The sequence below is a fragment of the Antedon mediterranea genome, chromosome 6, assembly GCF_964355755.1.
Source record: "Antedon mediterranea chromosome 6, ecAntMedi1.1, whole genome shotgun sequence".
Classification (NCBI taxonomy): Eukaryota; Metazoa; Echinodermata; class Crinoidea; order Comatulida; family Antedonidae; genus Antedon; species Antedon mediterranea.
The window spans coordinates 28,306,219-28,316,564 of record NC_092675.1 but is presented as its reverse complement, the minus strand read 5'-3'; the positions used below and the strand labels follow the sequence as shown (position 1 = coordinate 28,316,564).

The following is a 10,346-nucleotide window of genomic DNA, read 5'->3' as shown; positions in this document are numbered from 1 at the left end:
AGGCTAGCTAAAACTAAACAAGGTCAGTTATTCATTCCATTCTTTACTTTTAACGAAATCAAATATGGCTCCATAACGCAAGGCGTTAGCTGGTTTGGGTGTGGTGAGGTGCTTCATCTTGGGATGAATGATGTAAAAGAATTACAGTTACTGGGCCGGATTTGCTGCTTAATGTGTACGATCCATCTATAGTGAAGTGAAAAGTTTGAAAATATGCACATGCACCCCAATAATTTCAACATTACACTAACATTAACGTTATGTTTGGACGTATTGGTTAGTTTGTACGGAGCCGGGTGTGCACGCGTTAAGATTGGTTCCCAATAGGACGCAAGCAAATTGACCAATGACCGGCGACAGTTCGGATAATCCATCGCTTGTGATTGGTTCAGCTACTTACATCCTTGCGCTGCGTCCTAGTCGGAACCAAGCTTAAGTTGGGTGGTTTGGAAGATGCGCCACGGTATACGGTACAACGCATCGTTAGAACACTGTCAGCGTAAATTGTCTTTCTTTCCGTTAAACACCTGCTTTTTTCTACTTCCGTTATATAATATAGTTTTTATAGACTATATAGTGTCATACTTGTAAATTTGTAAATGGATTATTTGATGCGGGCGAAACGTCAATATTATCTAGACTAAAAGGAGTTTAGTCTAGATACACTGTTTTCTAGTTACATTTAGGCCTATCTATTATTGAACTTTTCAAAATGCGTACACTGACGCGGCGTGTAGAGCGTGTCGTTTTTTTTCTATTCGCTAGCATGATACCAAAGATGTAGGGCAGTGAATACTAATTGAATAGATGTTATTGATATAGTTGATGGTATTTTTTTTAAAGGTATTTAGGCAAAGTATTAGTTTGTTGTTCTTTTTTTTTAAATTAAAATTAATAATGCTGCTTTTAAAATAAGATATTTTAATCGGCACGTTCTTAATGTGTTAAAGCTTGGTTCCCACTAGCGACGCAACGTAACGCAATCTACGCAACGTAAAGCTTGGTTCCCACTAGAACGTAACGCAAGGACGTAAACGCAACGCAGGCGTTTTAACCAATGACAAGCGAATAAGCCATCACTTGTGATTGGTCACTTCACTTGCGTTGCGGCCTTGTGTTGCGTCGCTTGTTGTATTGTCGCTTTAACATCTTGGCATAGAGTAGCAAAAAAAAACCAGATACAGTACTTGATGCTGTAGCAAGACTTTATTCTACAAAACAAGCAAACATCGTAAAAATCTATGTCCGATTTTGGTACTTTTACACTATTAAGCTTGGTTCCAACTAGAACGCAATGCAACAACCTGACAGTTCGAGTGTTCCATCGCGTCATGATTGGTCAAATTACTCGTGGAAACCAAGCTCTAGAACAGGCTTTTACTTTATCGGAGGAGTAGGTTAAAAATGAACCTTGGAATGGTGAACATATACGGTATTCAAGTGAATTTTTTTATAATTATTCCTAAAAATATTTGGACAGGTTTTGTTTCAAGAAACTATAACAATTACCATTTACATGCCTTTTATTTATTAATCTTAATAATAATAAATAGTGAAAACAGTTTAATTGACTACAATTTACAAACCCATAGTAATTAATCAATTTATTGACCATCAACATCCAAATAATAGTAATAAGTCTGGATTTTGTTTAGGGTGTATGCATGCAAGACCATTGCGTTGCGTTTACACAAAAAATAAGCTTTCTTCACTGTATTTCTACAATTCATTTACAATTGCACCTCACATTTATAGTTTTTCTACTGTAGCGCCCTCATCCCCACATAGCTGAATATAGCGCCCTCTTTATCGCGATACTGCCTCTTAACGTAGTTTGTTCATTTTAATGTTGCTTGTTTTGATGCTACCATCTCACGTAAGTTGTCCTCACTTTCCTTTAATGTACGCTCAAGGTACGTTTTCTTTGACTTAAAAAATAAAATACCATAATTATAATATTGGAGAAAAGAAAATAGGAAAAACAAACTGAAAGACAACTACTATATTTATTACTTTCATTATTTCTTAGTCTTTGAAAAACAAACGTCAACCTTGGCAGACAAAAGGAGAAAATTTAAAAATTCTTTTAAATTGTGACTTATCCTTTAATGTTTTTTGATAGTTATAGATAGTAGTTATTATTCATGTTCATATTTTAATATTTGATTTCTTATAAAATTTTAGAAAGCTCTGCTAACTTTCCTGGCTGTTTTACTTAATCGTTTTGATTTTTTTTTGTTTTTCAGTTTTTTTCCTTTAGAAATATATATGAATACAGATATGCATATTCTCATTCATCCAGGTAATATTAATTTTAGGAGGATATCAATCTAATCTGGACTTACTTCCAGTGGATTAGATATGATATCCTAAAATGCATGAACATACTTAAAATATGTTCATACTGAATTGACGACAAAATAAATAGTAAAATCTGAAATATAAATCCAATATTACTTACTTCTAATTCTTTGATTTTAGTTTCAGATTTCTTCACTCGTTCTGACAGTAAACTTTGAATATTTGGAATATCTTGCAAAATAAACCTGTAAATATAATATCAACAATCTAAAGCTCTGTCCACACTATCAACTTTATTGAAAATGTGATGTGCTCATATATGGACATGCTGATGTCATATCACTACCATATTTGGTTACATCACACTTTTTTTGTCAAACTAGTTTGTAGTGTAAACAGAGCCTTAGAATCTAAAGCTCTGTCTACACTATCAAACTTTATGTGACAAAAAAATGTGATGTGCCTCTATGTACATGATGATGTCATATCATTACCATATTTCAGCAAATAACACTTTTTTGTATAAATAGCTTAACAATTCAATAACTGGTAACAATTTCTTGTTTTTAAGGTTTATTGATTTTAGAAAGTTTATTTTTAATAGTTTTCAACAGTTATTCGTAAACTTACATCCTGCCAACACCTTCATAGACCCTTGTTTCTTGTGGGTACTTTCCAATTTCTGAGCTGGTCAGCTTGGCATGTTGCTGCGATCGTTTTTGGTACTCAATCTGTGTGTCTGCTACTTTAACCTGTTGGGTTGTTTCTAACATCTTTACTTGTAGCTCCTGGAAAGCCTAAGTGAAAAAATAAAGTGTTTGTGAAATTGAATTTCAATAAAATTTGTTATAATAATATTTTTTAAATATTTCAGGCTACTTTGTTATATATATAGGCCTATATATATATATTGCTGTTAGTGGCGGATTTTCCGTGCACCGCTGTATGTTGAATGTGACTGAAAATAAATCAACATTTAATTTTTCAATAATAATTAATATTAATAATTATTAATTAGGCCTACATTTAATTTAGCATTAAATGTTGAATGTTATGTTTTCATTGCGGTATTTTTTTTTTTTTTTTCTTTATTCAAATTCACAAAAACACAACATATAAAATACAAAGAATGAATTCAGGGTAACACAAAAAAAAGTAACCAACCAAAGGTCTAACTTATTTCCATTGTAGGCTTTTTAGGTAAAGAGTAGCTTGTGTGGAGCAAGCCTGAAGGCCAGGCTGGAGGCCGGCCGGTATTCTACTGTACAGTAGGCCTTTGTAGTAGGCCTAGCCTAGCTAGAGGGCCTAGACTAGGGGCCCCTAGCTAGTAGTAGTATATAGTATAGGCTAGGCCTAGACTATATACGTCTCCCTGGTCTCAATACAATTGCCATGGTCAACAATACTTACCTTTTTAAGTTCTAGATCAACATTCATTGTGTTTTTATAGTTATAAGCTCGTAGAAAACGACAACAACATGAATTTAAAGAGCTAAATTTGCGAAAAATAAAACAGTACTGTCCAAAAATGTTAGCGCGCCCTCTACTATTTTAAACAATTTTAGAAAAAGGCGTACAATATTTAAATTAACGCTTATGTATTTCCTATTCTATCCAAATAATATTATACTAATAATTTTTATTTTAATATTTTTTTAATAAATTTAATTTTTTTATATGATTTAAATATATTTAAAATAAAATAATTATATTTGCGTGTCTACAATGAAAGTTTGATAATTCAATATGTAAAGCAGTCGACAAAATGGAAGCGCCCATACAACGAGGAAGGTACAAATCGTCCAACAACATCGAGGAGAGAGATAAGAGTTGACAACGACCGGAACGACGGATAGCTAGAAGTGGAGAACATTGTGAACAGTGTACACCTGTCTCCGATTAGTACAACCTAATTTATATAATTAAATATGGCCAGAAACATATATGTAACTAGGAGAATATCTCAAAAAGGTTTAGATATTCTAAAAAATAGGTAACACGCTTATCTGGGCTGGGTGGATAGGCTTCTAGGCCTACAGTGTTTTTTTCCATGTTTACTCTGGTCGGTTCGCACTGATTTTTTAATTTGATTGTCAAGTTGCACCTCAAATCATTTGTTTCAAACGCCAATCAAATTAATTTGATACGTTTATTATATTATTATTTAACACTGCTATGAATACTACTATGATTTAAAGAGATTGCTATAATTGTCCAACTAAACGCTAATACTTTACTTTTTAGTAAATTTGTTTGTATATAATTCAGATTAGTTAAGGGGGAGGCTGCTAAATTAGTCACCAGCCTTAATGGCTATGTTGCTATCTGGCCTCCACACTGTCAACAATTTTTTTAAAATAAATAAACAACAATAAACATTGATCATCAATATCATTTTGTTTTGGATATGCAGCCTACTAATTATTTTGCAATACATGTACTGTTTTTTTTTGTAATTGTTTATAGATACAATGTCTCCATGTGGGACAGTGATGAACCAGTGCCAAGGGACGAACTGTTAAAGAAGATTGTGGGATGTGACGGTATATACTGTGTACTGTCAGATAAAATTGATGCAAAAGTAATAGAAGCTGCAGGTAATGACAAAGAAAATACGCAATTTTTTTTGCTAAACACCAAAATCAGTGAAACATGTTAAACATCAGAAAATATAGTAATACACAAGACAGTAAAAAAAACCTATTAAAAGGGACATGTCCTTTGTTACCCAACAAAATTTTCCTTTAAAAGAAGTACTGACGTACTGAAGTACCTACTCCGACTAATAGGTATTGGCATATTGTTAAAACATATATTGTCCCCTTAATAGGGAGTTCTATTTGTATGTCAATTTTTTTTCAATTTTATAATTTATGTTTTCTTTCCGTAGGTAGTACTTTGAAAACAATTAGTACCATGTCCGTTGGGTATGATCACATTGATTTATCTATGTGCAAACAAAGGTAAGAAAAACACACAAAATGTATTCTTTTTCTCTATCATTCGTTCAGTTAAAACTTTTTACCAAAACAGGTGATTTTATAATTTTTCAGAAACATTACAGTAGGCTACACTCCAGATGTTCTTACAGACGCCACAGCTGAGCTGACTGTCGCCCTCTTACTAGCAGCTTCACGGAGAATAGTTGAAGGAGTTAATGAAGTGAAAAGGTCATAGAATGTAATATTATTTTACATTTTCTGTGTTCAATTATTTCGTACATTATTTTAACATCAATTATAAATTGCATTTATCTATTTTGATTTTGGTTAAAAAAATTAAGATGTTAAACATATTTTAGTTTTCAACCACAAAAGACAGACAGCCAGACAGAAACTACAGTCGTATTTTATTTGTTAAGTTTTTATATATTTTAGTGGTGGATGGGGGACTTGGAAACCATACTGGATGTGTGGTTTAGGGTTGTCTGGTAGCACTGTTGGTATCGTAGGCCTAGGAAGGATCGGCCTAGCTGTAGCAAATAGACTAAAACCATTTGGTGTTAAGAGATTCTTGTATAACAATCGAACTCCAAGCCAACACGCACCCCTTATAGCTGCAGAACTTGGTGAGATGGGTTTTTTAATACATTAAAAATTAAAAAGCAATATGAATTTAAATGAATGAATATATAGATTGTTGATGAATGTAAGTTTTGGTTGAGTGGACAGACAGACAGACAAATATAAGATGGAGGAAGGAGGAAAATAAGTGAAAATTGAGTAACAAATAATTGTAATCCCAGGGTGTTTGGTTCAAATCCTATCAAAATTCCAGTATTTTTTCTCTAATGACCAATACAGCACCACTAGTCCTTATAGACTCAGGTTTTAAGCTCGGTATACACTACCAAACTACTTTGACAAAAAAGTGTGATGTGCCCATAATGGTAGTGGTATGACATCATCATGTCCATATATTTTTTTTTCATATTACTGTAATTGAAGAGTCATGTATTTGCTATTGAATGGTGTAAAAACAATTTTTAAAATGGGCTTATTGTACGAGTACTGCAACAAATGTTACATCATGAGATCTTAAAAATAACTCTTTCAAAATTAAATTTGCAGTATCATTTGAGCAACTGCTGGAAGAGAGTGACTTTGTGGTTGTATCCTGTGCTTTGAATTCAGACACCAAAGAAATGTTCAACTCAAAAGCCTTTGAAAAGATGAAATCCTCAGCTATCTTAATTAACACAAGCAGGTAATGAAGTTAAAGGGGGATTCTGGGTTTAAAATTGCTTTTAAATATCGTTTATTTATTAAATAAAAAATATTATAACAATATAGACATGTCAGAATGAAGAAGTAATAACGAGAAATTAAAAAAATTAAATTTCATATACATTTTAGGGTAAATTCATGGAAAGTCTGTTTTTCAGCAGCTTAGGGAAGCTCATTAATATTCATGAGATATTCACAAAATCACGTCATCAGTGGATTCCAAACTCGCGACGTCAAGCTTGTACGTTATGTTCTCTCTCCTCTGTCAAACGATGACCACCCGATCATTGTGAAATACATTTTTTTTGTAGATTTGCTAAGCTAGGCCTAAAGTGTAATAATAACAGTAGTAGCATATATTTATTTGACATTTAATGAAATACAAAATTTAGTACAGATTACGGAGTCATAAATTATACTATTTTTATACCTCGAATTAATAGTACAGATCGTATATCGGCTTCACGTACTAGTAGGCTAGGCCTAGCCTAAATCATTTTATTCATGCCGGGGTGAGAGCCATTTCTGACTAGGGATTCCATGCCACGATGGCTACGTTAAAACATTGCATTGGGGCCATCATTCATGGGCCTAGCTAGCCTATTACTAAACGATTGGCCCATAAATAACAAAACTCAGTGGATTCCAAACCCATCCTATCAACCAAACTCCTAAACAATCTAGGCCTAAACCTAAAACGTTCTACAAAAATCGGCTGTAAATATTGAGGCAAAACAAGGTCCGATCGCCGTCCGCACGTCTAATAAGTAGGCCTAGTTAGTTTACTCTCCAAAAAAGCGGATACTGCATCAAGCAAGTAGACCGGTAGTAGGATAGGAAGGAGACCTAGCTAGCCTAGCCTAGCCGATCCGGCCCAGTTAAAAATTGAGCTAGCTAATGTAGTAGACCCTATGCGAATTGATACTACCAGGCCTTTTACTATAGGCTACACTCTTGTTAAAATTAGCAATACTGTACTTATGTTTACAAATATTCCAACTCTCTCATTCGAGCTATATTATCTATACCATTCCGGTAGGTTGAGTCGACCTTCAATCAAATACTGTACATCGTTCATGTTGTGATATAGACGGGGTATACTCGACCCGACCAGTTTGGTATTGTATACTGTATCTGCTTATCACGTGACGATGCCAGGCATGGGCAGAGAGAGCACGTGTATCGTCGTCTCGCTCTCCTCGCTCAGCAGGTGGTGCAGGATTGTATACGTTACGCTTCATTGATTTTGAAGGCTTTCCCTAAGTCAGTGCGAAAATCGGCAAACGTAAAGTGCAAACTTATCTAATATTTCACTGTTTTGATGGATTTTCATAGAAAATTGATTTTATAAATGGGAAGACCGACTAAAATTACATAAGATAAGTATAATTTTACAAAAGTAATTGATATGGTTAATGATAACGAGTCGTCGGAAGATTGACCATTTCACGAATTTCGTATTCTGTAACCACAGTGTGATTTTGCCGTAGCTGCACTTGTAATCTGGCCTCATTTCACAGCCTTCGTTCTGCTTCACTGGGCGCTTATATAAATTGAAACTTTTACCGTTCAAGAGACAAACAAATATATTTTACATTTTTTACTATTCATTTTAAACCCGGAACCCCCCTTTAAGTATATATGCGTTGTATCATACATACCAACACTCCTGTTTTGGCTGGGAGTCTCCCATATTCTAGACTCATCTCCCGGCCTAACATTTTGCTCCGGGTTTTCCACATTTTCTCGTGGATTACAAAGATAACTGAATTTGGATGTATATGTGTTGTTTTCTGCATTAAAATATAACAAAAATGTTTACACACAAGCAAATTTACGATATTTAAGCCATCTGCGGTCATAATTTGATCGGAAAGGGAATTTTCCTCACATAGCCACCACGCAATACCACTTGTGATGTCACACACTGCACTCCTTAGCTCTCGATAATAGATAGAGGGCGACCTAAAAACCTAAAACACCACTTCCTGTTTTTTTACCTTTAGATATTGGCATGTATGGTTGTATAACTATTTGTAATGTTTAAGGTTAAAAAACACTGTAAGAGTATTCAACTCACCTCAAAGAATCAACAAAATAGTATTACAATATAAAACATTTTTTAAATTGCGTTTGTTTCAGAGGTGGTGTTGTCCAACAAGATGATTTATACAAAGCATTGAAGACAGGTGAAATCAAAGCAGCTGGTCTGGATGTGACCACTCCTGAGCCCCTTCCAACTGACCATCAACTTCTTAGTCTTCGTAACTGTGGTATGTAAAACTGCAATTTGCTTTTTTCATCAGGCACATATGTGCAGATATTGTAGTTTATATCAAGAGTGCAGTGGGTACTATAAATGCTGATTCACTGATCAAATTAATTATTCATTTACAACAGCAGTACCTGTAGTAGCTTTTGTAATCCAACTTTTATTCATCTTTTTACCCACTTTTTATTGATCTTTTTCAGTTATTCTTCCCCATATTGGTAGTGCAACCGATGATACAAGGGAGACAATGACGATATTGGCAGCGGAGAACCTTGTCGCTGGTATAGAGGGAGCACCCATGCCTCACCAAGTTAAAATATAGCATTTTATAGAGGCAGTGAATATACTGCCTGCAGAGGCTGGACTAGACATAACAGTTAAAATATATCATTTTATAGAGGCAGTGAAGATACTGCCTGCAGAGTGTGATGTGGCTGGACTAGATATACAGTTAAAAAATATAGCGTTATCATATACTGTAATTATTAAAATTTTATGTTGCAATCATACAAGTTTAACTAAATGTAATTTAAAATGAATAAACAATCAAATAAAATAAAGAAAGAGTCATTATTTTGAATTGTCATGTAGAGTTTATTTGCAAGCCACACAACAACAAATTCATTTTTCTATTTATAACCAATTAATAACAGATTCAAACATAACATAATTAAATATTTCCATCACACACTTTACAAAAGTTGGCCCAAATAAACATGCATAAGTTTCTCCAATCACATCAAACTAAATTGCACATAACCCTTAAATAGTATCAAACTGCATATGTAAAATTAAAAAAAAATGTAGATATTTATACCATTTGCTACCAGATTAGGTAAAATGTTATTGTTTGTACAAATAATATGAAAACTTTGCCAGAGTGTAAATAATATGATTGAAATGAACAATAATAAATTATGTCTTATTTTGGAATTGATAACCAGGCAACCATTGTAAATTCTTGCAATATATGATGCAAGGAAGTTTTAAAGTGTAGAATATCCAAATACATATTTTTACATTTATGTCAATAATAAAAGAAAGGATACCTATCACATTCAAGATAATTTAAGAAATGTAAGCACCATTCAATTTATGCATTATAGTCTAATATTCTCATTACCAAGGTGTTATGCACATTTGCATTGTAGCAGTGTATAAGATAACCAATGGAATATAAATGTTATAAATATGTATACACCTTTAAATGAAGTTGATACATTTATACTAAGTCTACATTTGAAAATGATTAGAGTAAAACATTTATTTAACAATGAATATTATCACCCAAGTGATTGTCTCTGTCAGTGTCAGTGTAATTGCAGTATTTAAATATTTACTGTAAAAATATGATTTTAGAAATGTTATTACCTAATACTCTAATATGTGCTGTCCACACATTGTTTGAGAAAATTGTGTAACGTATACATTTTTTAACAAGGAGTAATGCAAGGTATTTATTTTAAGATGTATGGTAAAGGTAAAGGTATTTATATTTGTCCTCAAGAAATTAGGATTAGGCCTTCCACGGACCCACAGCAGCCAGC

The 10,346-nt window shown here is 33.4% G+C and overlaps 2 protein-coding genes across 3 annotated transcripts; one reads left to right on the top strand and one right to left on the bottom strand.

Annotated features, from left to right (window-relative positions):
* Positions 1-1,199: 1,199 nt before the first annotated feature.
* Positions 1,200-3,837, bottom strand: LOC140051517 (prefoldin subunit 1-like). The gene is made up of 4 exons (XM_072096761.1): positions 3,712-3,837; positions 2,932-3,098; positions 2,462-2,546; positions 1,200-1,928 (listed from the first exon to the last, which is right to left on the bottom strand). Exons 1-4 carry the CDS (start codon positions 3,736-3,738, stop codon positions 1,839-1,841), a joined length of 369 nt encoding a protein of 122 aa, XP_071952862.1. The 5' UTR covers positions 3,739-3,837; the 3' UTR covers positions 1,200-1,838.
* Positions 3,838-4,134: 297 nt separating this feature from the next.
* On the top strand, positions 4,135-9,578 carry LOC140051997 (glyoxylate reductase/hydroxypyruvate reductase-like). Of its 2 annotated transcripts, none has more exons than XM_072097366.1 (8): positions 4,135-4,294; positions 4,768-4,898; positions 5,192-5,264; positions 5,355-5,471; positions 5,679-5,869; positions 6,372-6,507; positions 8,670-8,800; positions 9,000-9,578. In XM_072097366.1, the coding sequence occupies exons 1-8, from the start codon at positions 4,230-4,232 to the stop codon at positions 9,119-9,121; spliced, it is 966 nt and encodes a 321-aa protein (XP_071953467.1). In that variant the 5' UTR covers positions 4,135-4,229; the 3' UTR covers positions 9,122-9,578. The 2 variants fall into 2 exon arrangements, with proteins under 2 accessions (XP_071953467.1, XP_071953468.1); XM_072097367.1 differs by having other exon boundaries at positions 4,137-4,203.
* Positions 9,579-10,346: the final 768 nt, after the last annotated feature.